The 27,118-nt window shown below is 36.5% G+C and overlaps 1 protein-coding gene across 1 annotated transcript in view; it reads left to right on the forward strand.

The window, feature by feature from the left end:
* The first annotated feature begins 1,896 nt into the window (after nucleotides 1–1,896).
* Nucleotides 1,897–27,118, forward strand: part of TTC21B (tetratricopeptide repeat domain 21B) — an 85,113-nt gene continuing 59,891 nt past the window's right edge. The window contains exons 1-12 of the mRNA XM_060152734.1: nucleotides 1,897–2,014; nucleotides 6,761–6,890; nucleotides 6,979–7,089; nucleotides 9,984–10,150; nucleotides 12,527–12,649; nucleotides 15,633–15,790; nucleotides 18,132–18,216; nucleotides 19,323–19,421; nucleotides 20,834–21,026; nucleotides 21,465–21,562; nucleotides 21,875–22,075; nucleotides 25,960–26,089. Of these exons, the coding sequence (XP_060008717.1) occupies nucleotides 1,994–2,014; nucleotides 6,761–6,890; nucleotides 6,979–7,089; nucleotides 9,984–10,150; nucleotides 12,527–12,649; nucleotides 15,633–15,790; nucleotides 18,132–18,216; nucleotides 19,323–19,421; nucleotides 20,834–21,026; nucleotides 21,465–21,562; nucleotides 21,875–22,075; nucleotides 25,960–26,089 (1,516 nt within the window). The 5' untranslated portion in view covers nucleotides 1,897–1,993. The remainder of the gene's footprint in view (nucleotides 2,015–6,760; nucleotides 6,891–6,978; nucleotides 7,090–9,983; nucleotides 10,151–12,526; nucleotides 12,650–15,632; nucleotides 15,791–18,131; nucleotides 18,217–19,322; nucleotides 19,422–20,833; nucleotides 21,027–21,464; nucleotides 21,563–21,874; nucleotides 22,076–25,959; nucleotides 26,090–27,118) is intronic.

Genomic DNA, 27,118 nt, shown 5'->3' on the forward strand with positions numbered 1-27,118 from the left:
TAAAGGCTTCATACACAATGAGATTTGAGATGAACTCTGAAAACAAGAGTAGGTTTCTTTTTTCAGATGGAGAAAGAGCTCAGAGCAATGTAAGGGAAGGCACCCAGAAGAAGGAATGGTTGTCCCATTTGCCTGGAATATAAGGTTCTATGAATGGAGAAGTAGGAGATAAGGCTTCAAAGATGATGAAAGGTCTTAGATGGCAGACTGAAACGTTAGTAGGTAAAAGTGAGCCAGTAGAAATGCTTGAGCTAAAGAACACCTCAGTTTTTCAGGGAAGACAGAGTTTTTCCTGCCCTGAGATCCAAAAGAAACTACTCACGTGAGGCCTTATGCAGGGAACAAGTTTACCAGGAGTGTCAAAGCAAATTCCCAAAGTAGTTTTAATCCAACAAACACTCATGGAGTGCCAGGCATGGGGTTTTGTGCTAAATACTTTAACCTTAGAACAAAATTCAACGAAGGAAATTTTATAAAGGGCTAAATTAATAAGGCCCAAGTGTACAGTCTTCCAGTAGTCTGACAGCCCAAGTTTAGACTTTAAAGATCTCAGAAAGGTAGCTTGATCATCTCTTCCTTTAACTATGATCCTCAGAAACTTTCTTCTGGATGAACTCTTCACTTGAAACCCAAAGCATACAGGTTAAGATTATATACTCAGGTGAGCATCTTAGTTTCTGATATTCTCTGCTGCATACCAAGTGCAGATTAATCCACAGGCTTTGAAAATCAGACCAACAGGTATTACCAGCTGTCCATTATCACAAACATTTAGCTTGACTATGAATGATGGAAACAAACAAAAGCAATCTCATGAAAATAATATGTGCCTCTCTGGGTAGAATGCACTTTTAAGGGAAACCAGAGAGAAATATTGCCTAGCACTGAAGTCTGTAGTCATACTCACCCTTTCCCTCAAGATTGTCATTACCTAACCTACTGGCATGGAGAAAAGGTTAATGTTCGTTGACTGCTTAACAAACTTAAAATCTGATTAAGGCAACTATGAATCACATCAACTAAAGTAAGATACTTAGAACTAGGATTGAAATTTGGGATCCATGTAAAAGATTCCACAAAGATTACTTAAACCTCAAATCTTATTTTAAAAATATCTTTAAGCAGAAATAGGAAATCTCTTTGTTCATTCTATTTCAATTCAATTCACTAAATAACTGAAGAAATCTACGAGCAACTAACAGTTGCCTGATCGGTGCAAACATAAACGTTTGCGTAGGGATTAATTTTATTCTCAGTTTAAAATCAGCAGTGTTATTATTTTTTTTAACTGAAAAAATAGGTTTACTTCATTGGTTCCTCCCATTATCAGGGCTGGTAAAAAGAAAAAAAAGACTAATTTAACGTGCTTTCTAACAAAACACACGGGATTGCAGCACTGCCTGCAAAGATGGGCGCAAGAAGCTCATCCCTTTCTGTTAAGAACTTGTGATTTTTCTGCTCCACCTTGTGGCCGTAATGCAACCACTACATGTGAAAGTTCAAGGCTTTTCTCTGAGCTGGTCAGGCCTTCTAAATAGCCGCATTGCGGGAAGCCGCCTCTACACAAACGTGTAGAAAATGGTGTCTTGCTTTGTAGCCGGAGATGGGAAACAAACTTGCCCTTTTCCTACGTCCTCCCCCATTTCCTTCATTCTTTAATTTCTAATCCTCAGGCCCGCCCATCCACGGTGCCCCTAGGGTCTTTTCGCTGTTTGACCTCTGCCTCACCCAGCATCCGGTTGGTCGCTCCCCCTTCCCCACCCGCCGCCCTCCCTCGGGGTCCCCGCCCGTGCCTCGACCCCCGCAATCCCTGCCGCGAGGGCCCGCCCCCTCCGCCGGCAGCCAATGGCGGCGCGGCCCCGCCCCGTCCCGCCCCTCCCTCCGCGGCCCAAGCTGGTGTGGGCCTGGGCTGCGAGACCCTGAGACCTTTTGCTCTTCTGCTGGGGTTCGGCAGGCGCGCGCTCGGGAGGCACGCGGCTCGGCCTCGGAAGCCATGGACTCGCAGGGGCTGAAGGTGAGCGGGCAGGAGCTGGCCGTGTGTTGCCGTGGGGGGGGCCGGGGTGGCAAGGGGCCGGGGGGCGTGGTGAGCTTGCGGGCCGACCTGGCTAGGCCGTTGTTACCCTGCGGTACCTGCCGCCCCGGCTGGCTAGGTGCCCCCGCCTGGGGTGCGGGCCTGTAACCTACATCACCTGCTCTCCCTCCGCGGGCCCTGCTTTGGAATCTTGAGGTCTGGGCAGCCTTCCCCGCGCGCTGCTTTCCGAATTGCTGTTAGTGTGCTTTTCCCACCCTGTTGGTCGTGTTTACTTTTACTTTTGTACCCTGTTTGCTTGGAAGGTTTGGTCAACATAGGACACCTAGTGCGTCTCCCGGGTGCAATTTTTAAGGACTTACAGCAAACTAGTGCCAGCTGCCCCCGTGAGACGGTAAAAGGAGCACGGAAAGATGATACGAAATCAGTTAAAGACATAGGCTTGAAAATGGAGGAGTATTTTAGGGTGATGGTCTTCTCTGCTTATCACTGATGCATACGTTCAGCAAATATTTAATGACGGTCCACGTAAGAAATGATATGAAAACAAAGACACGAGACTTGAAAGTAAAAGAAGTTACTTTTTAGGATGATTATCTTCTCCATTCATTTGTTCACTGATTCCCTTGTTCAACACACATTGATGGAGGGCTCACTGTCCGCTGGAGCTGGAGATAGTGATGAACAGAACGGAACAGTCCCCGCCTTCACAGGGACTGTGAATTTATAATCTAATGTTGGCGAAAACCTTAATTAAATTAATTCAACAGATGTTTACTGAGTGCCTCCCATGTGTCTGGCACTATTCTAAGCGTGAAGATGATAAGCCCTGCAGTAATAAAGCTAAGAAAAACCCTCCCAAATCTTTCTACATTTGAGGAGGGGGAGTCAGTCGGTAAACAGGTAAATGCAATGCGTACCATGTTAGCTGGTGATGAGTGGTTGGAGGACAGTTTGGCAGTGATGGGGGTGCTGGAGTGTCTTTTGCTTTTTTGCCTGAAGTTTTACATGATCTTCCTGTGAAGCCTTCCCTCATCCCCTTAAGTATTTTCATCCCCTTAAATTTATCCTTTGTACTGCCACCCAAATGAACTTTTTAATAAAAACGCTTTCGTGCTAAAAACTGTGATTTAACTCCTCATCTCTTAGAGGATCAACTCAATAGGAGGCCCTTCTTGACCCTAGCTTTCTTCTAACCTTGTTATCCAATAATCCCTGTTCTACTTAACGTTCTAGAACAGAAGCCTTAAGTAGAACAGCAAACTTTAAAGGGCCAGGTGGTACATATTCAAGCTTTATGGGCCATAGGGTCTCTGTGGCATCGAATCTGCCATCGTATCATGAAAGCAGCTGTAGACAATACTTAAGCATGGCTTTGTTCCAATAAAACTTTACTTACGGACACTGAAATTTGAATATTTTGAATATAGCTCGCTGTGCTATACAGTAGGAACTTGTTTATCCATTATCTATATAATAGTTTGCATCTGTTAACCCCAATATCCCAATCCCTCCCTCCCGCACCCCCCTCCCCCTTGGCAACCATCAGTCTCTTCTCTGTGTCTTAGTCTGTTTTTGTGTCATAGATAAGTTCATTTGTGTCATATTTTAGATTCCACGTATAAGTGATATCCTACGGTATTTCTCTTTCTTACTTCACTTAGTATGATAATTTCTAGTTGCATCCATGTTGATGCAAATGGCATTATTTCATTCGTTTTTATGGCCAAATAGTATTCCAGTGTGTGTGTGTGTGTGTGTGTGTGTGTACACACACACCACACATCTTCTTTATCCATTCACCTGTCAGTAGACATTTAGGTTGTTTACATGTCTTGGCTATTGTAAATAGTGCTGCTGTGAACATTGGGATGCGTGTATCTTTTTTAATTTTCTCCGGATATATGCCCAGGAGTGGGATTGCGGGATCATACGGCAACTCTATTTTTAGTTTTTTGAGGAACCTCCATATGGTTTTCCATAATGGCTGCACCAATTTTATTCCCACCGACAGTGTAGGAGGGTTCCCTTTTCTCCACACCCTCTCCAGCATTTGTTATTTGTAGATTTTTTAACGATGGCCATTCTGACCGGTGTGAGGTGATACCTCATTGTAGTTTTGATTTGCATTGCTCTAAAAATTAACGATGTTGAGCATCTTTTCATGTGCATGTTGGCCATCTGTATGTCTACTTTCGAAAAGTGTCTATTTAGGTCTTCTGCCCATTTTTTTTTTTTTTTTTTTTTTTTTTTTTTTTTTTTGTGATACACGGGCCTCTCACTGCTGTGGCCTCTCCCGCCGTGGAGCACAGGCTCCGGACACGCAGGCCCAATGGCCATGGCTCACGGGCCCAGCCGCTCCACGGCATGTGGGATTCTCCCGGATCGGGGCACGAACCTGCGTCCCCTGCATCGGCAGGCGGACTCTCAACCACTGCACCACCAGGGAAGCCCCTTCTGCCCATTTTTTGATTGGGTTGTTGGGCTTTTTTTTTTCTTTTCCTGAGTTGTTTGAGCTGTTTGTATATTTTGAAAATTAAGCCCTTGTCAGTTACATCATTTGCAGATATTTTCTCTCACTCCATAGGTTTTTTCATTTTGTTTGTGGTTTCCTTTGCTGTACATAAGCTTTTAAGTTTGATTAGTCCCATTTGTTTATTTTTGCTTTTAATTCTATTACCTTGGGAAACTGACGTAATAAAACATTGGTACATTTCTGTAAGAGAATGTTTTGCCTTATGCTCTCTTCTAGGAGTTTTATGGTGTCATGTCTTAATATTTAAGTCTTTAAGCCATTTTGAGTTTATTTTTGTGTATGGTGTGAGGATGTGTTCTAACTTCATTGATTTACATGCGGCTGTCCAGCTTTCCCAGCATCACTTGCTGAAGAGACTGTCTTTTCTCTATTGTATATTCTTATCTCCTTTGTGGAAGATTAATTGACCGTAGGTACGTGGGTTCAAATAGTCTTTAGATTCTAGTCTCAGTTGAAAATTTTAAGCTTTTCTGGGACAGGAATCATATCTTATTCATCTTCATGTTCACCGTACCTAGCCCAGTGCTTGGCACTCGTAGCAGTCAGTAAATGTTTGTTGGATTCAACAACCTAACCTGAACCAAGGCAGTGGAAATAGGTGCAGGGAGTGGAAAGCAGACTAGAACAACAGAAGAACCTACTGACTGGTTAGACTTATGGGGACTGTGCAAACAGGAAGAGAGGATTCCTGACCCGATGTCTGGCTTGGGTTTTGGGGAAATTGAAATAGGAATCGGGAGCTGCGATGAGAAGTCTTGGCTGGACACGTGTTTTTTTTTTTTTTTTTTTTTTTATATCATCAACATTTGGGGTTTGGAGGAACTTTTTTTTTTGGAATAGGAGTTTTACAGTATGGTATCTCAATTAATCCTTACAATGACCTATAAATGACTACCAGCATTTTACAAATGAGCAAAACTGAGCGGATGTAAGATGGACAGGAAATTTGAAAACAGGTCTTAAAATCCATGTCCTTTTTATGATACCATGCCACTGCCTTTTAGGAGAGTTATAGGTGCTTACGCTGTGATACTAAACGCTGGACAGAAGTCAAGTAAGATCATATTAAAAGTGTCCTTAGTTGTGGCAAACTAAGAAGTCATTTGCAACCCTAGGGAAAGGGCTCTGGAGGAAAACTGCACTTTCCTGAGGTGTGCTGCGGGGGTCTTGGAATTGGTGTCCAGATCACACTTTGAAGAAACAGTGGCTGAGAAGGGACTGGAGAACAGTAACCACAGGAGGGAAGCAGAGTAAAAGTCGGAGGATGTTTGCCAGACTGTTCTAGAGAAGCACATGGACTGTAGCCCTCCAGAAACAATGGACTGTAAAAAAAAAAAAAAAAAAAAAAGCTGTTCAGACACTCATTTTAATCCTGTCAATCAGTGCTTCATCTATATTTCTTGCTCCTGCTGAACCAGCTGAAGAGTCAGACTAGGGAGGTATGGGATGGCCCGAATTGGTTTGTGGGAGTGAATCAGGTATATCACGGTGATGGTGAATATGGCTTCCCTCTTTGATTAGGTTAGCAACTAAGCCTTAGACGTGATCCTGAGAAAAATGGTGAAAAGCGGAGATCCAATTAATCAGAACTTTGTATCTCCTGATACTAGTTTTCTGCTTCATGTATAAATAATATAATTTTGAAAAAAGCCTAATGATAGTGATTTCCATTAAAAAATAGATCCTTTGTTTTACTGACAGTTATTTGTTGTGGAACTCAGAAAACAAGATAACCTTTGACAGTCAATTGCTGAGTTTAATTGGTCATTACTTTGTGATGCTATAAAAACAAAATAGAAGGGTTTTTGTTTTTAAAATAGATCTGGTCTGGCAGTGGGAGCCTCTTGTCTTTTTTTTTTTTTAATTCCTGCTTTTTGTCTGCTTTCCCATTTTCTAAAACCTTAAGAAAATGTGAGGAAAGGAAAGAGGTGAAAATACCCTGACTTCAGTATTGTTAAGAAATAGTTTAGAAAAAAAGATTGAAATTATTAGACAACATTGAGTTATTTCAATAATTTTGTGTTCACTGTGTTCTACATTCCTTAAGTGCTAGCCTTTAACAGTATTTAAGGAAGTTGGAAGAAAAAAATACGTTATCGAAGTTTTAGATTACTCGAGATCTTAGGTTAATATCTGCTTAGAGTATTTCAGAACATCAGAATCTCTTTTAACATTTAGTCTTTATTTCCTCTTAGACTTTGATTAATTACTATTGTCAAGAGAGATATTTCCATCATGTGTTACTTGCTGCCAGTGAGGGAACTAAGAGGTATGGCAGTGATCCCGTCTTCAGGTTTTATTATGCCTATGGTACATTAATGGAAGGTATGTGCTAATTATTAAACATTTCCATAAGTTTTAAATTCTTGTTTTGCACAAAGAACAATTTTCACTTCGTAATTTTGATTTTCAGGTAAAACTCAAGAAGCTCTTCGAGAATTTGAGGCTATTAAAAATAAACAAGATGTATCACTTTGTTCTCTAATTGCACTGATATACACTCATAAAATGAGTCCCAATCCAGGTATAGTATTTAAGTACAATGCTTAGACAGTTTTTTCTACTCAATTCATTTTGATTTTTCTCAGTTACCTTAACATTCAGTCTAATCATACTGTATTATGTATTACCTGTAGACACTATTTGTCATAGTTGTTTTATCTTCCTGACAAGACTAAGTTTATCAAGCATGAGAAATATGGGTCTTCTGCTTTCATATTGCTTTCATATGATACTATTGCTTTCATATGATACATATTGCTTTCATATGATACAAATAGATACTATTTGTCATAGTTGTTTTATCTTCCTGACAAGACTAAGTTTATCAAGCAAGAGAAATATGGGTCTTCTGTTGCTTTCATATTCCTTATATCCTATGGCAGAAGTTTCATTAGTATGTAGGGATTGTTTGAATTAATGTAAAGGTGAATAAATATTAGCAATGGTTAAACCAAGAAAGGACAGCTCAAAACAGGTATATACATAAATTACTCTGTAGCAGCCAACTTTACAACTTGTTTTGTGCATATACAGCTACATGCAGTTTCTCTCTTCTACTATATCTTGAGCTTCTTAAAAACCTTTACATCCCCCAGGGGGGCTAGCTCTTTGGAAGACATTCAGTAAATTTTTATCCAGTAGTAGGTTGGGAAATATGATTGAGTTAAAGAAGGAACTTTATACATAAACCAGCAATTAAAATTGTGTGAACTGTCTTAATACATAGCATATCTTAATGGCTGAGGCAGAACAGTATTGGAATTCTAGGTAATAAAAAAGAAATTGTATTGTATTCATCCATATATATCCAGTAACAGCTAATAGCATTGTAAAAATAGATCTTATTTCAAATAATTAAACAATTACCAAATGTCATAAAGTTTTTTAAATATTAAGAAACAGTTTTTTCTTAAGCAAAGTATCACTTACATCCTTCACCCACATATACTTGTACAAATAAATAAAAAGTTACTTAAAACACTAATAGGTTTAGTTCATAAACAAATCTACGACTAAATGCTTTCTAAAACTTTTAAGAAAGTGCGGGGAAATGGCATGTACTGTTTATCCATAGGAGTAGGCTGGGAAGACTGTGGAAATGGGGACTTGATCTTCTCAGACAGGAGAACTCGATGGGCAAATATGTGGAAGTGGTTCAGGATTAGGTTCATCTCTGGATCCCCTTCCTTTATGTTCCAGCAGGGGTGTGTGTAGCTGGAGCAGAGAATTGGTGTAGGAGAGCTGTAGTCAGTAAGCCTTAAAAAAAAAAAAGAGAGAAATTAACAAACTGTTTTCTTCCTAGAATCAAGTTTTTATTTAATTGGTTACTCCCAAGAGTACTGGTTCTGTTAGAGAATGTGATTTCCGGGATTGTTTAGAGACACCTGAGTAGTCAGTCACTTGACTTTCCTCCATAATAATGCTGAGTGCGCTTGAGTTCAGGAGAGGCCCAGATGTCTGTCTGTCTCGCCTAGGAAGAGCCTACATTGTTCTCGTACATTCTTCCTGAATGCTAATGTAAGCCCTGTTTATTAAAGGGCTGTGATGCATTAAGAACTTGAGCTGATATCTGGAAAGAACTAGTTTTATGCAGACTGTCACAGCTAGCTGATGCCCCACTAGGGGACTTGACGGAAATCTGGGCAGGAAGGTACAATGCCTGCTCCTGCCTCATAAGTTCTGTTTCTGTATCATGCCTATTTAGTGAGAACTTCTGAAGGTGTTGCAGTGGGTGTGCTGTAGGCAGGGCAGAAGGGGTCCCTTGCCAAGCAATCTCTAGCCCTCCAGAGTACAATTTTGTTTCCTAAACTCGTAAAGTTGTACCTTGGTAATTCCACATTTAAATTTAAATTTGTATCCTTAGAGTTAAAAGGAGGAGTCACGTACCTTTTCTTGGTAGCCATTACCAGAAAGGTAGTCTGTTAGAATCTCAGTCCTCAACTTTGACATTTCTTCTTTCTATTGGCTAGCTGATCCACATTTTGATTCGACCTGGGATTTGGATCTAACTGACATTTGTGTCCCAAGCATTTACATAACAGATTAAATAGAAGTGATTAGAGTTCTAGGCGTAGACCATCTCTTTAAGGGAGCAGTCAGTATTAACTATATAAGTAGTAATTATACTACCTTTCATTAACCTGTGACAGCAGCCTGGCTTGGATATATATTGTAGAATTGGATTAGGAAGTAGGGTAATTTGACTCCTAGTTCTGAATTTGCCCCTAATAATTGTCTCATTTTAGAATCATTGCCAACTTTTTCATCTTAGTATTTAAAAAAATATTTGCATATATAGCCTTTATGTCTTGAGAATGACATGAACTATAGAACTGTAGTGTGGTCACAGTGGTCATTAGCCACAGGTGGCTGTAGAGCACATGAAATGTGTCTCGTTTGAGGACATGAGTTTTAAATTTTAATTCTAATTAATTTACTTTAAAATTTAAAACTGATGCTTGATTCAGTTAGAAAAATTATGTTTAGAACAAGTATATGATTCTGCTTTTTCCAAAATAAATTTTATGAAATCTCACTATAAAGATTTGCTGAAGGAAATTTCACATCTTAATTGAGATGTGCTTTGTGTAAAGTGCATACCAGATTTTAAAGATTTAGTAAGACGAAAAAAAAGAAAAGTATCTTCTTAATAATTTTCAAATCAATTATGTGTTGAAATGATAATTTGGATATATTGGGTTAAATAAAAATATATTATTAAAGTGAATTTTACTTGTTTCTACTTCTTTGATGTGGCTACTAGGAAATTTTAAATTACATATGTGGCTTGCATTTTATTTTTATTAGTGCTGCTGTAGAGAGAAGAACTGTATTCTCTGCTGTTAGTTATCTGACCTATTATAAACTAAATCTAGAATTTAATTTTCACTTAATGTCTTTTTTTCCTTCTCCCAGATAGAGAAGCTATTCAGGAATCAGATGCCAGAGTGAAGGAGCAGCGTAAAGGAGCTGGACCAAAAGCTTTGTACCATGCAGGCTTATTTTTGTGGCACATTGGTCGTCACGATAAGGCGAGAGAATATGTTGACCGAATGATCAAAATGTCAAATGGTAGTAAAGAGGTAGCTGGTTTTCTTATTTTGAAATACTAACATTAAAGGAAGCTTATGTTATTTATATAAAAGCTTTGTTATTGCCCACTCTATTCTCATTTTATAAATAACAGCCTTATTTTAATATTTTATTATTTTATAAAATTGGTTCTCTAAGCTTGTTTTTTTTTAATGTTATTTATTAACTCTTGACAAGAGCCCTCCCTGGTTCCTTCCCTCCCTTCCCTCCTTTTCTTTCTCCTTCCTTCCCTCCCACTCTGCTTATTGAACCGCTCTAGGTACAAGGCACCATTATTTGCACTGTTAATAATAGAAAGATAAAAAATACATAAACTTTACTTTCATGAATGGATCATCTAGCAGTGTTATAGAGCACACACCCAATTAACATTGTGAGAAAATTGACAAATGGAATGAGAGAAGTGTGATTAAAATGTGCAGGAAAATAATAGTTAACATTTATTGATCATTTACTTCGTGCTAGGCACTATTTTATGTACTCAAGGAGAGATCACATCGATAACTGTTAGGCAAATGAAGAAGAGTTTCTTGAAGGAAGTAGCATTTGAGCTAAAACCTGAAAGATGGATACAGTTTCCACAGGCAAAGATTATGGAAGAGGGAAGTAGGTACTCCAAGGTGGGAGATAATAGATAGAAAGGAGAAGAACAAGGAGACATGTAGGTCTGGGTACAGTGAGAACCTCACACCTGATGGGAATACAGGGTACAGAGAAGAAGAGGGTGGAAGAAAAGGTTGGAAAAGTGGGTTGGGACAAATTGAAGGATCTTGATGGCTAGGTACAAATACTTGTATCTAATTTGATATGCACTGAGGGTCATTGAAGAGTTTTAATCATGTCAGTGATGTAATTAAAGTGCAAATTCAGAAGGTGAATTTAGCAAAGGTTTATAGGATGAACTGACCTGGGAAGAAACCAGAATGCAGGCCCCCAAAGATAGTACTTTCTGGCAGAAGGCTTTAAGGGCCTACACTAAAATACTATTCAGTGTATCAAATTCAGGTAAGAATTTGAGAATTATCAAATACCCACAGGACTTTTCAACTTATTATAAATATTGGGGGGAAAGATATTGAGGTGTCAGATATCAAGGATGTCTCTGAGGTTTTAAGCCTGGACAATTCAGAGACCAGTTAATGTGACTAGAAAATACTTTGGGATGAGAAGGTAATCTTGGAGGGAGGTGATGTGTTTGGTTTTAGACATTCTATATTTCAAGCTCTGACAGAACAGTGAGATGGAGACAGTAGATGAACTTCTAGAAAAAGAAGAGAAAAAATTAGAAAAGGTATTGGACTAGAAATAAAGGTTGGGAATCATCCACACAGTTGAAATGATTCAAGAAAGTACAGTGATCTAATGAGTAGAAATAACATTGTTTAGGTATTCTTTTTTTTTTTTTTTTTTTTTTTTGCGGTACGCGGGCCTCTCACTGTTGTGGCCTCTTCCGTTGCGGAGCACAGGCTCCGGATGCGCAGGCTCAGCGGCCATGGCTCACGGGCCCAGCCGCTCCGTGGCATGTGGGATCTTCCCGGACCGGGGCACGAACCCACATCCCCCGCATCGGCAGGCAGACTCCCAACCACTGCGCCACCAGGGAAGCCCTGTTTAGGTATTCTTACCTGTCCTTTCAGGTGAAATATAGGGAAGTAAATATGATCTTAGTTAAAGATTTATAAAGTTTGTTAATTAACCTAGAAATTTTTTGACAGACGAGCAGATTTCATAATTTTTTATTTGGCATTAAAAAGAAAAATAATCGTGTATTCATCTTCTTTCTAATCCTATAAACCTTACAGTCCGTTGGCTCACTAACATTTCTGAAGGTAAACATTCATGGTTTCTTCATTTTTTAATTTCTGAGGCCATTTTATCCTTTCATTTGAAGCTCACTGGACTAGTCAAAGAGATTGAGATAGTTGCCAAATTATCTTAATTTTTAATAAATGTGAAGCAAAGCACTTCTTTTTTCCCATCTTAGTTCATTTGGTCTATTTCCCCCAAAAGAGGTAACAAATTCTTATTTATGTATTGAATTACATGTTTAGTAGTTATTAGTAATTTATTAGCAAAGGCCCATGTAAGAATATTGGTTATTTAGTACTAAGGGAATATTTTACAAGCTTCTTAATATTAACCACAGTAGTAATCTTAAAGGCTGAAATTCATAATAGTTCCAAGACTGTAGGCTAGCAAGGGTTTAAAAGTGATTTTATGGCAGTCTTATTTTTCATAACATTATTTGATAGACTGATTTTTGTTACTAATTACAAATAAGAATGATGCTTAGTTTAACTTCTTCATCAACATTTATTTCTTTCATTTCCGAAAAAATGAAAATATTAGAATTATTCATTTTACAGGGACAGGTTTTGAGAGCATGGCTTGATATTACAAGAGGAAAAGAACCTTACACTAAAAAAGCACTGAGGTATTTTGAAGAGGGATTACAAGATGGAAATGATATTTTTGCTCTGCTGGGTAAGGTGAGTTGGTGTCAGATTAATAAAATGATGTTTTAAAATTTATTTGTAATATATATGAAACCCAACAAAACCAAGTAGCTCAAAAAGATAGGTTTTATGTTACTTTTATCAACTCTCAACTGCAGGAGGGACTTGCATTTGTATGGGACGATGAACGTAAGCTAGAGAAAAGTACTCCCTGCCAAATTCCTGAATCCTGGATCAGTTTTAATTGTTTTTGTTGTTGCTATTGGCAGTTGTGGTGGTTCCTATATTATTTACTCACCAAATGTCTATGATGTATCTAATATGTGTGAGGCATCACTCTACATACTAGGGATACCCTAAGCAAAATAAAACCTCTTGCTTTTATGGAGCTTATGTTCTACTGGTGGAGACAGACAATAAAAGTAAGTGAATGGTATGGTATATTAGAAGGTGCTAAATATAATGGAAAAATAAAGCAAGGAAAGAAGGAGAAGTACAACTGGGGTATGAACTTGCAGTTTTAAATGGTCAGAGAAAGTGACATTTGAGCGAAGACATGTAGGAGGTGAGGGTTAAAGCCCTGTGGGCACCTGGGGAGAGCATGCATTACAAAGAGGGGAGTAGAGAGTTCGTATACATTAAGCATGTTGAAGGCATTGCTAGGAGGCCTGGAGACTAAAGCAGAATGAGTGAAGGGGAGAAAAGTGAAGGCTAGAGGGAGAGAAGGTGAGTGTCAGGGCAGGTGGGCATGGGGGGGTGGAATGAGGAGAGACTGGCTGATTCTGTAAAGCCTTTGGCTTTTGCTTTGAACCAGATAGATGGGCAGCCAATGAAAAGAGAAATAACATGATACTTAGATTGAGAGGGATGACCAAGTGGCAGTGTCATTAGAAATCATTGGTGGGTAGAAATGTTTAATTTGGACTTTTTCTTCAATTCCATGGATGCCATCTGAATGCCTTAAATTAAAAAAAGATCATTTTTTATTTCAGCAAAAAGAATTAAATTTATATTAGGAAAACAGTCTATTAAATTAGCAGTAATCTGGTGTGGGGGGATAAAAAGGAAAGAGAGGATTATTGGTGTCTTGGCTATTGCCAGTGTCCCCATATTGCTCTTGTCAATTACCCTGGCTAGTGAGCTTGTTCAGATGTTTGCCACCAGTACAACTAGTATTCGTGCTGCTTGGACTCAGGTTTTGCCTAATGGCACTGCTAGAGGTTATGGGAATTTAGCAAATTTTTTAAGAAGTTTTTCTTGATTATTTCTGCTCCCCTCTATGCCTTAAAGAAAAGCTAGTAGGTAATCTAAGGTAGGGCTATTTCAAGTGTCAATATAAGCAGCTTAGGAAGGATTTACCTTTTTCCTCTAATACTTTAGACTGGTTTAAATTCTTTTTCTGATATAACCCATTCCAATTATGTATTTATTTTTCAGTTCATTCAGCAAGAGGCTTGCATTAGTTGAATTCCAACTAGGAATGATATGAACCAATTATATAGCAAATTTAGTTTCATTTAATACAGTATGTTGCATTTATATGGGAGGTGATGGTCTAAGGAAGTATTAGATGTGGTCTATTTGCATGATTTTGTTACTTTACGTTACTAGCTATTTAGGCAGATTGCAAAGGCATATATATTTTTAAAAATTATCTGCATTAATCTTTTTTGCTATTGTCCACTATTGAGAAATTTAAATAATAATTTATTTTGACATAGTGGCATCTTTGGATGGTTCTCATACTTTCCTTTAATTATATGGGAACATAATCTCAAACTGATTTCAGGAATATATTGCAGTTTCACTGTACATCTGTTGAGGCTGGATGTTCATTTTGAACTGAGATATTCTAGGACTAAATTTATTCCTAAAGGATATTCAGAAACACATTTTTAAAAATCTGACATATGATAAATATGCCTCATCATCTGTTCTTAAAGCACTTACTATATTTATAGATTTATATTTTCTGACTATGAAAGTAATACATGTACATTGTAGAAAAATTTTAGAATACAGTAATATCTGAATTAAAAATAAATATCACCATTGGAGATAACCAGCTAAACTATTATATTGTAAATGACATCTCTTCGTGTCAGTAAATATCGATCTACAAATTAACATAATGAGTTTTAATGGCCACCTAAAATTTTATTAAGTAAATATGCTATCATTTAATCCTAGGTGGCCATTTCCGGTTATTTTAATTTTTTCTATTATAAATAGTTCTGCCATAAATATGCTTCTTTTGGTCTTATCCATTTATGTCCTTAAGATAATTCATAGGAGTGAAAATATTGAGGTAGTTTTGTACTTTATTTTGCTGATTCTTTAAAATCTTATCTTCTTTAGGCTGAAAGTAATTTTTAAAAAAAGATACAATATCAATAAAAAAAGATACAATATCTATTAGTTTTAAATGCTACTTGCAAATATCCTGGAAATATTTTATTAAAAGGTAATTTTTCTGTTATAAATAGAAGCATTCCTTATGATGTTTCTAAAAATATTTCAGAATTTTCATCCTGTAGTTATATTTCTCAGTTATTTAAAAGTGAATTTTTTTTTTTCTTTTTTTTGCGGCACGCTGGCCCCTCACTGCTGCGGCCTCTCCCGCCGTGGAGCTCAGGCCAAGCGGCCACGGTCCACGGGCCCAGCCGCTCCGCGGCACGTGGGATCCCCCCCCCCCGACCGCAGCATGAACCCGCGTCCCCTGCATCGGCAGGCGGACTCCCAACCACTGCGCCACCAGGGAAGCCCCAAAAGTGGATTTTAAAACAGTCACTTATAATGTAAAATATTTTTATTCTGTGATGTTTTAAAATTTTGTTTGATTAAAACTTATTTTGTTTTTCTGATTATAAAACTATTTCTTACAGAAAGGTCAGAAAATAAAAATATAAAAAATGTTAAACACTAGAATTCTACCTCTTCCAGGGTAACTGCTGTGAGAACCTTAGTATATATGATCACAGTTTTGATGTCACTTTTTTCTCTTTTCTCCCATTAGGCACAGTGCCTTGAGATGCGCCAGAATTATTCAGGTGCTCTGGAGACTGTGAACCAGATAATCATGAACTTTCCAAGTTTCCTTCCTGCTTTTGTAAAGAAAATGAAACTACAACTAGCCTTGCAGGATTGGGACCAGACGGTTGAGACAGCACAGAGGTTAAGTATAAAAAAAGATGTCACAAATATCTTTGGATCTGGTTGTAATTTTGAGAAAAACGAAAATCTATGTGCATTTTTTTCTTATAAGGTTTTTTTAATTTGAGTTTTTCAAACAATATAGAATTGAGGAAAACCTTAACTTTGCATTGTTTTTAAAGGCTGAATTTATAGATTTACATAAATATCTGGGTAGCTATTCTAAAACACTCTTATATGCAGAAAGACAAATGTCCCTGACCTCATGAAGCTTATATAATAAACAGAACAAGTAAGAAATTATGTAGTATATTAAAAAGTTATAAGTGCAATGGAGAAAAAATAAAGCCAGAAAGTGAACTAGGGACCAGGGGGAGGGGCTTCAATTTTATGGGTTGGCAGGGAAGGCCTGTGAGAAGATGGCATTTGACAGAGGGAGCCAGCTTGCAGACATCTTGGGGAAGACTGCAGTAAGAAGCAAATGCAAGTGCAGAGACCTTGAGGCAAGAGTACGTGTCATATGGTTAAGGATGGGAAGGAGCAAGATGACTAGGCGGTGACGTCAGAGCACAGGGTCTTGTTGGTCACGGTAAAGATTTTGGGTTTTCTTAAGTGTGAAGGCATTGGAGGGTTCCCTCTCTCCCTTCTTCCCTTCCTGCTTTGTTCCTCTTTCTCCCCAACAACACCCTCCTCTTTTTGTTCTTGCTAATAAATAAGTTAAAGAAACCAGTATTTTTATCCTGCAGGTTTTGAATGATATGAATTGTATTGATTGTATGCCATAACTGTGTAGCTTATTGCGTATCCTCAGTATTTCTAATAAACTGGTGATGGATCTAGAGTCTTGGTTAGATTCACATTCACTGTTTCTTTGTTTGGCAGTTAATTCATAAGTGCTGATGTGTTCTTCCATCAAAGAGACATAATCTAGGCTTGTCTCTCTTTTTTGTGGTATTAGCAGCAATTCGAGCTCAATACCTGGGTACTTGGTTTAGGATTACAGTATGGTTATGTCATTCTTTCTGCATTTCTTAGCTAGAATCCTCCTATAAAGAAAAACTTCCAGCCTGCTGATTGGTTATCTAGTGTTACAGTTTCATGTAAGAAAAGTTGGATAAATGCTTGAGTCTTTTCCCTTATTTCCAGGTTTCAGAAACAAAAAAGGCCTCTAGCATCCCTAGCATTCTCCATTGATGATTGATAGTGGTTTGGGTTTGTTTGTTTATATGACATGGATTAAACTTGAGTGTTTCTAACCATTTTGGTTATTATAATTGCTCAGATTGAGTTATCTTTGGCCATTAGTAGCTTCTTCAAGTTAGTTCTTGAGTCTTTTTTGACATGACCCTAGTAGTCTTTGATAGTTTCCTTACTATTTGGTATGACAAGATATACCAGGGTTATTTTGTGTATTTACTGCCCTGTTCAGGTATCAGCCATGGTCCAGGGCAATCTAATTCCTTTTACTGAGAAATGGTATTTGGAGACCACAATTTGGGTCTAAGTAACTTTCTGATGTTTATATTTTTCCAGATTTCCTCTCTAGGCACTGTGGGGGTGGGTGGGAGTGGGAGGTATCCACATAATGTATAAATATATGCATATATCTTGGGGGGCGTTTAAAAAATGAAAAATAGACTTGTTATATAGCTTTTAAACTCGATTTTTCTTTAACTTAGTATTTCATGGATACCCTTTTATGTTTATTAACAATGAATAGCATCTATAAAGTGAACATATAGTTTATTTTATCTTTCTCCATTGGTAGGCATGTTTCTAATTTTTTGCTGTTCTAAATATTGCAGTGAACACACACACACACACACACACACACACACACACACACACACACACACACACACACACACACACACACACGCACACCTTTATACACATATAGGAGTATTTCTGAAGGATGGTTTCCCAAATGAGGGATTTTGCATATTTCTTAACTAAGTTTTGTTTTTGTTCCTATTATTAAAAGGATTTTTTAATAACATTTTCTAATTTATTTTTACCACATTGGATCTATTTTAATGTTGTGAATTCCATTAATAGAGTTTTTGATATTCAGCCCATCTTTACATTCCTGGAATTCTTGTAATAAATCTGTGTGGTCAGGGTGAATTATTCTTTTAATACACTGTTGAGTATGGTAGAATGTATTCATATCTTTTGTAAACATATCAAAATTAAGATCCAGAGATTCTTTGGGGTTTAAATAATGAGATTGATAATTTTCATAAAGGAGATGTCACTTTACTAATTAAAATTACTTATTTAAGCAGTGGAATAATAAGCAAACCAAGTTTTCAAGGCATCAAATAAAAATACATGACATTAACTGAAATTTTTTTTGCAGGTTAATGCTGCAAGATAATCAAAATGTGGAAGCACTAAGAATGATGGCCCTTTACTATTTGTGTAGGGAGGGGGATATAGAGAAGGTAAGTTGTATTGTACTATTATATTTATGTTTTCTATACTAAATATGTATTTAGTTACATACACACATGCACATACAAAAGTGCCTTGAAGTGCTGTTTTAGAATGTATGACATGGTAGTTTTTAGTTGATTCCTAGAAATATACCTTAACAAAGAGGTGGGTTTGTTAAATCACCTAGTAAAGCAAAAATATCATATAGTTAAAATTACCTATGAAAACTTTTAAAATTATTAACTACAGCACGTGCTGTTTCTATGTAAAACTCATGTGCAGTAATATATATGATTAATGTAACAAGTGATGCTGGGTATGGAAGAGAACATACACAAAATATAATTCACAGTACTTTTACCATTTTATTGAGTTTGCATAAGTTAAATGGGCTTAGGATGAAATCCCATTGGACCTTATAAGGCACATGTTTTCTCTGCTAGTGAACACATTGACTGTATACTAGATTATGGAATGCCAAAATCCAGTCTGAAGTAAATAGTATTATAACAAGTGATAGATTTAGACTGGTATTTAGTCTGGTTAAATTGGATAATATGATAGTACCTAGTAAATACTTCAGTAAATACTAGAAGAATCTTAGAGGAGCAACTCTTCAGTAAATTTTTCAGGCATTGAAATTATTTATGTCAAGTATCTGATTTTTCTGTTCTAGAAAATATTTTAAATATAAACCAGGATATATAGGTAATCCAAGGACTGATCTCATATTATAGTAATGTTTGTAAATATGTTATCATTCATATCTCGTGTGTTATGAATTAATTATTGGAGAGGGAGCTTGGCATGCATAGTTAATTGAATATTATGGGTATCTTTACCCACCCTTAGGAAACCCAAAGGTTTCCATTCAATAGCAATTATTAAGGAAACACATTTTAAAATGCAGTTATTTATTTATAATTATTCAACTTTTTAGAAAAGGGCCTTTTATCCTCTTGCAACGTATAAGATTTCATTGGAAGAAGGGGACTTTATAAAAGCAAAGATCTTTTTAAATATTAATAATAATATTTATTAGTGTACATGTCATGTATTATGTTCTTTTATTCTTAGTTTATTTTTAAATAATACTGAATACTTTTTGTTTTAGGCTGCCACCAAGCTGGAAAACTTAGGAAATGCACTAGATGCCATGGAACCACAGAATGCTCAACTTTTTTATAATATCACAATAGCCTTCAGCAGAACTGTAAGAGTGCCAACAGAGCTCTGTTATTTGTAGCTGGAAATATAAAATTAGTCACAAATGTTGAGGCACCAAAAAGCACATGACCTAGAGTGAAAATGTGATGTGTCTATAAATATGTGATACATTCTTAAGGTAGTTCAGAAGAGATACAGTTTCCAGCTATCAGAAGCCATCATGGAGGTATCATGGAGGAAGTGGTACCCGTGAATCCTTTAAGGATAGGGAAGTGCCTTCCAGACAAAGGAAATGGAATCAGAGTGTAGGATTTACGGCTAGGGTTGTTCTTTGTTTTATGTTTTTAAAACTATTTTTTGAACGTTGTAAAGTGGGTAATAGGCTATTTGGGTGGGGGAAGTGGTTGCTATCTTATTTTTTTTATAATAATAAAGAAATGATTTTATTACAAGCACCCAGTAAAAAGGTAGTTGGGAATGGAATGGAAAAATACAGCAGAATTTTAAAATCACTACAAGAAATGAGAGGATTAAAAAGTTAACTAAACTAGAAAAATATAAATAAGGAAAGGAGACACAGTAAATAAAATAATTATTAAAATAAATTTGAAAGAAAATAATCAAGGATATTAATTGTTAAATGACATGAATAAACTGAATTCTCTTATTTAAAAACAAAGATTGTCAGATCACGTGAAATTTAGAGGAACTGTCCCTGCCCCGCCGCCCCATTATTATGGAAGTTTGAGTTAAGGGGGGGTATTTACCTTTTTTATTTACCTACTGCCAGACACGTGGTTTTTATTACTTTACAACAAATCAAACAATTTAGTAAGTAACAACTCTTCAAACTTGTTATGTTCAAAAAGTATATACTTATTCTGACAGCATTGCCATTTCTTGAAATATTTTTGAAGGCTTTTTTTCAAAAAGATTCTAAGGTGTGGTTCTCACTGGTGGTATACTTGTCTTTAGGGGTAAAGCAGATCCTTGTCCTAGCTTTTAATTCAATAAAAATATATATATTCAATAAAATATATATATATATGTTTCTCTATATTACTCTAGATATACACACACGTATATATACACACACATAAATATATATAAAACCTTAAAGTAATGATTTTCTTTTCTGATTATAGGACAATCATGAGACAGTTTGAAAAAAGAGCTCTGAAAATTTTGCTTGTGCAGCATCATTGGAAGCAGTAAACTTTTCAAGATAGCTGTTTTTTAAAAGCATTACTCATAAGGTTGTTTAAGTTCTGATAGGATATGAACTCTTGCTGCACTGTCTAGATAGTAAATGGAGTAGTTTTATTTTTCTTTATGAAATTATATTCTTCCTACATTCTGAATCTGTGAAATAAAAATTATTTATATGTACATTTAGAAAAAATGAATTCTTCCGAGTAGAAGTGTTTTAATCTAACTTAAATTTTTTTTTCTTCTTAGTGTGGACGTAGTCAACTGATTCTTCAAAAAATCCAAGCATTACTAGAGAGAGCTTTTAGTTTAACTCCTCAGCAATCAGAATTTGCTACAGAACTTGGATACCAAATGATTTTACAGGGGAAAGTTAAAGAGGCATTGAAGTGGTATAAGACTGCCATGACACTAGATGAAACCAGTGTCTCTGCACTAATTGGTATGACAACCATATCTATGAGTGATTCTCATACAGATGCAAGTAATGATTGCTTTTCATACCTGCCATTAAAGAAGAAAAGACATATTTTATGGTTTTCTAAAATTAAACTGTTCTCCACTGTCTACAACAGAAAAAAAATCATGTACCTTTAAGAATAAAATTTTTACTTCTTAAATACTATCTTAAGAGAATAGATTTTTATGAGATAATTCACATAAATTATGAATACCGTAGTAACTGATTTTCTGTGGGTACAAAGCTACCCATTTTCTTTTCTTTCACTCTTTTTCTTCTTTCTGTCTTTGTTTTTAAATCTAAAACTTAGATGTATTATGGCAAAAAAAATCTTGTTTAATTAATGTTGTTTGTGTTAGCTTGAAGTGTACGTGCGTGAAATGATGTGGATTTTTACCATTTCTGTCTTTTTTTTTTTAGGATTTATCCAATGTCAATTAATAGAAGGGCAACTACAGGAGGCAGATCAGCAGTTAGAATTCCTTAGTGAAATTCAGCAGTCTATTGGAAAATCGGCGGTATAGTATTTTATTTTATTTTATCAGATGGTAGATCCTAGCTACTATTTATAAAATATGAAATTTTTAATGTCTTAATATTTAGTAATGGTTTTAGAGGACTATTGTACACTAATTTTAATATGTAATTACATTTATTAATTTACCTCCATGCATAATTAGACTTAAGATTCTAAAAATCCATCCAAGCTAATATTTAAGTTTGAACAAATGCTGTACATAAACAGCACTTCATATTCTTTTGAAATCTAAGTAGAAATAAATGGCTTTATAACTGCATGGAGTAATTTATGAAAACTACCTATTTTCCAGGAATTAACCTATTTACATGCAGTTCTCGCTATGAAGAAAAATAAACGACAAGAAGAAGTTATTAATTTGTTAAATGATGTCCTAGACACTCATTTTTCACACTTAGAAGATTTACCTCTTGGCATACAGTATTTTGAGAAGTTAAATCCTGATTTCTTGCTAGAAATTATTACAGAATATCTGAATTTCTGTCCATTGCAGGTAAGTAATTCTGGGACTTATTTTCAAGGATGCATTTACATGGTGTTTTATAAAAGATGCTAATAAATGATGTTCTACATGTTAGACTATAATCGGCATCTTAAAATGGAAGCATTTGTATCTATATTAGGTGAAATAATTTTTAATGAAACTATTTACAGTAATGACTACTATCAACTAATAAATGTGTTGGTTTACAAACATTCATTTGTAATTCATAAAATCTTAAAATCTTAAATTTAAACAAAGTATTAGAAGTCATTTAATTCAGACACCCACCTTGTATTTGAATCTACTCCACAACATCCTCATTAAGTGCCCACCCCATCTCTGGATGCACTCAGAGATGCAGTTCGTATTGTATAACTGTGATTATTAGACTGTATTTCCTATGTTAAGTCAGACTTCACTTTATATTACAAAATTCACCCGTTTATCGGTCCTTCTTCTGCTCTGGAGTGACATGGAGCAAGTCTAGCTACTTAGTCTAGGCAAGGACCATTCCTCATTCATAAAACACACCTTCAGATTTTGGAAATTAGTTTTCATGTTCCTCTAAACAATTCCAGGTTTCCAGCCATTTCTTTTTTCATGACATAGTTTGAGCACGCTGGTTGTAAGCCTGAGGATGTTTTTCATTTGATCAGTGCCTCATTAAGCTCACTCTTCCAAATATGGATTTGGACTGCAAGACTTAGAAGAGATTCTCTGCTCCCTAATTCTGGATGTCCATCTAGCTTCCTTTTTGTGAATCACGTTACATTATCGACCCCTATTGAATTAACTGTTAACTGAAGTCCTTAGATTGGTTATTCACTATAACTTTGGACCCAAGTGTAGGACTCTACATTTATCCCTGTGAAATTTTCTCTCTCCAGATTTATCCCATAATTCCAGATTACCTTGTCCTTTTGGATCCTGATTGTCATCTGCCTGTCTAGCTCTGAGTAGAACAAAGAGTGGAGCCCTCTGTTGTGTTGCCAGGGAGTTCATTCCCAGTTAATGTGGATCCATTAGTCAACACTCTTACTACAGACAGTAAGCAGATGACTTGACTTTATTATACTCAACTCACAACTCAACACAGGGATATCGTGACGGGCACTAGCAAATATTTCATTCCTAAAAGCATAGTTTTTAGCATTCTCTCTGATTTACAGCTTCAGTAACTGTAAATGAACTTCAGTAACTGTTCATGACCTTCCCTTAGGGAACTCAGGCTGCCTTTCATTGACCATCATGTCCTTTTCCAGACTTTGATGACCTATTTTTTTTCAACTAATCCGTCTGGAATCACACCTGGGATTGATCTCAGTCTCAGTCATGATCTGTTTTCAGTTGCTAAAGAGTTGGAAAGCATTTTTCAGTACTCATGCAGTATTTAGATTTCATTCAACAAATGCTTGCACCAGTGTGTTGCTCAGAGCTGGGGAAATAGCTTGTAAAAACAAACTACAACCCTTGCCTTCTTGAAACATGAGTACTAGCAAGAGGAGACATAATATAATTAAGTCAATCATGTAGTGTGTTACAATATCACAGAAGAAAATAACAGAACAGGGCAGAATGGGTAGTAATTTTAGGTAAGGTGTTCTGGGTAGGCCTCATTAAGATGGGAAAATTTGAACAAAAACTTGAAGGTTGTGGGAATATGGTATAGAGTGTTTCAGGCAAAGGGAGCCATTGTGCAGGTGGCCCAAAGGGACACAGAGATGAGTGTGCCCAGGACAGTGTGAGGAGTTGGGGAGTAGTCACCGTGAGGTCTCAGCACAGAGACCAGTGTGGTAACTTCTCTGGCTTCAGTTCTGAGTACAGAGGGGAGCCACCAGAAGGCTTCCAGCATGATCCAGTTCAGCATTTTAAAAGGAGTCTTCTGGCAGCTCTGCCGAGAGTAAACTGTACAAGGAGCAAGAAATAACGTGTTAAATGGTAGTTGGGTCCCTAGTCCACAGACATCCTATTTTTCCATAATATAACCTTCATCAGCATGATAAGAATCTAATTAGCATTTAAAATGCTGTTTTCCTGGGGAAATATCAGAAAGGCAGACTTGACTCTCCAGCTCCGTTTCTACTTTGGCCCTTTTATATATATACTTTCTAAAATCAAACATATTATCTTAGAGATTGTCCATATAAGTCCTGTTTTTTTTCTATGATTCACTGTGAAATTACAGTAAAAAAACAATGAGTAATTCTTAGCAATTGGCAGAGAACATTATCAGAACTTCACCCTTTTACCTATGCTTTCATTATTTTCAGTTACACTGAAGAAATAAATGTTTTAAGAATATACTCTGTACCCATTACTGTGTGAGTCTGTCATACAGAGTGAAGTAAGTCAGAAAGAGAAAAACAAATACCGTATGCTAACACATATATATGGAATCTAAGAAAAAAAAAAAGGTCATAAAGAACCTAGGGGTAAGACGGGATTAAAGACACAGACCTACTAGAGAATGGACTTGAGGATATGGGGAGGGGGAAGGGTAAGCTGTGACAAAGTGAGAGAGTGGCATGGACATATATACACTACCAAACGTAAAATAGATAACTAGTGGGAAGCAGCCGCATAGCACAGGGAGATCAGCTCGGTGCTTTGTGACCACCTAGAGGGGTGGGATAGGGAGGGTGGGAGGGAGACGCAAGAGGGAAGAGATGTATAACTGATTCACTTTGTTATAAAGCAGAAACTAATACAACACTGTAAAGAAATTATACTCCAATAAAGACGTTAAAAAATAAATAAGTAAATAAAATGGATCAAATGTCAAAAAAAAAAGTCTGATCTTTGAGACACATAAGACCCTTAGCCCTATAAGAGAGGCAAAACTAAATATGAAACTACTATAAAACTGTATAAGACAAAGAATGCTGAATTATTATATAGATTATAAGCACTATAGAAATTTCAAGAAGTTGAAGTATTCTAGGCATCAGTAGTTTTATACTCTGAAAATCCTTTTCAGCACACATTTTTTTGATGCCTCAACATAGAACATACCACACTTTCTTGTTAGTAAAGTGGCTCTTCGTAGGAGTGACTGTCAGTAAGAGGCGGTGCTCCAGTTAAGAATCTGTGTATGTGGAGTGTAAGATTGGGGGGATGGGAGGATCATCCTTCAGATAAAGGAAGGAGCATTAGTAAGGCAAAGCAGGGAGAATGAACATTTGATATTTAAACTCTAATATCACATTTCTAAATTGTGAGTGAATAACCACTGGATAAAGGTGGGTTGAATAGACAGCCATTAAAAGAATAAAAAAGTGGTCTAGTACTGCTTTAGTTATCGTATTCACTATTAATAAAAAGAGAAAAAAAATTTGAGGGCCTACAACATGCCAGGCGGAAAAGTGGGGAATATGAAGGTATGAGACATTTGGTGTAGTATACGTGAGTGTTCAACCTTCGGATTTTTACTAGAATGATGAAATCTGAATTCTCTAGAAACTGACCTTACAGTATTTTAGGGGGTGGTGCAAGTTACTCAACTGAGTAAATCACAAGGCAGGTTTAGAGTTAGAACTCACATTGCCTTGACTCTCAATTCCAGCAAGAAACTCTACCTCTCGTTACCATTCCTTTGAACAGATATGTTTTCTTGACAGTTTAAACAGATACGCTCATTTCATATGTTATCAAATTAGTAACTATAATAATTTCACAGTTATTTTGCTGAGCAAAAGCCATCATTTATAGTCTGTTCATAGATCCCAGGGAGATAAATTAGTATTAGTCCAGTCATAGTAAAAATATTGGGCAATAAATAGAATAAGACAAATTTTAGAAAAATACGATTTTTGCTCTTCACATTACAATTAATATGTGTTTATTTTTAGCTAAATACTATTATAAACCTATAAAAAATGATCTGATTTGTTTAGCCTGCAAGTCCTGGGCAACCTCTTTCTCCACTTCTCAGACGTTGTACCTCAATCCTGGAGACTATAGTAAGAACTGTTCCCGGTCTTCTGCAAGCTGTCTTCCTAATAGCAAAAGTGAAATATTTGTCAGGTAAGATATACATTAAAATCTTAAAATAACCTTTATATTCTGATGTTGATAAGAACTAGTATAAACAAACTAAGAACTCCTCGTATGAATAGTCACATAAAATAGTCACATAGAATAGTCTTCATAGAATAGTCACATAAAATGTACCTTTTACGTGTGCACAGATAAGTAATTTTTATCCAAAATAAAACTGCATAACTTTCTTTACTATTTAATTCTTTAAAAAATTACTATAAACTTCTGTGGTTCAAGTGAATTTCTGGGAAAATACAGTTCTACCACTTAAAAAATGTCCATCCGGTGGTACTAGGTCCTGGCAGTATAATTTATAGTCTTTAATCTCTCCTTTGAACAGATTATAATGGTTGACTCATTGGCATGACCAAATGTGATGTTCACCAGGTTTCAGGCCCGTAAGAAATTCATTGATTAATTTCTATTTAGTTTCTGTGATTGGTTATACATAGCTTTAAAAAAATATCCTCAGTTACAACCTTAGATTTTTAGGACACAAACATATGTATGACAATATATATAAAAGTAGACCATCATATGGTACTTATGTATGTATCTTTGCTGGCTGAATGCTATGCAAAGTAAGTTAAGTTTGTAAAGTCCTATAGGACAGAAACCAACTTCAAGGTGTTCATTATCGTTAACAGTTACTTCTTGTACATAATGGAACGAGTTAAGAGTTTGACCTTACTAATTTTTTGGATTTGTTTTAACTGTTTTGGGGGTTTTTTAAAAATAAATTTATTTATTTATTTATTTTTGGCTGCATTGGGTCTTCGCTGCTGTGCGCGGGTTTTCTCTAGTTGCAGCGAGCGGGGCCTACTCTTCGTTGTGGTGCGCGGGCTTCTCATTGTGGTGGCTTCTCTTGTTGCGGAGCATGGGCTCTAGGCCCGCGGGCTTCAGTAGTTGTGGCGCACGGGCTTGGTTGCTCCACGGCATGTGGGATCTTCCCGCACCAGGACTCGAACCCGTGACCCCTGCATTGGCAGGCAGATTCTTAACCACTGTGCCACA

Source organism: Lagenorhynchus albirostris, chromosome 6 (genome assembly GCF_949774975.1).
Source record: "Lagenorhynchus albirostris chromosome 6, mLagAlb1.1, whole genome shotgun sequence".
Taxonomy (NCBI): domain Eukaryota; kingdom Metazoa; phylum Chordata; class Mammalia; order Artiodactyla; family Delphinidae; genus Lagenorhynchus; species Lagenorhynchus albirostris.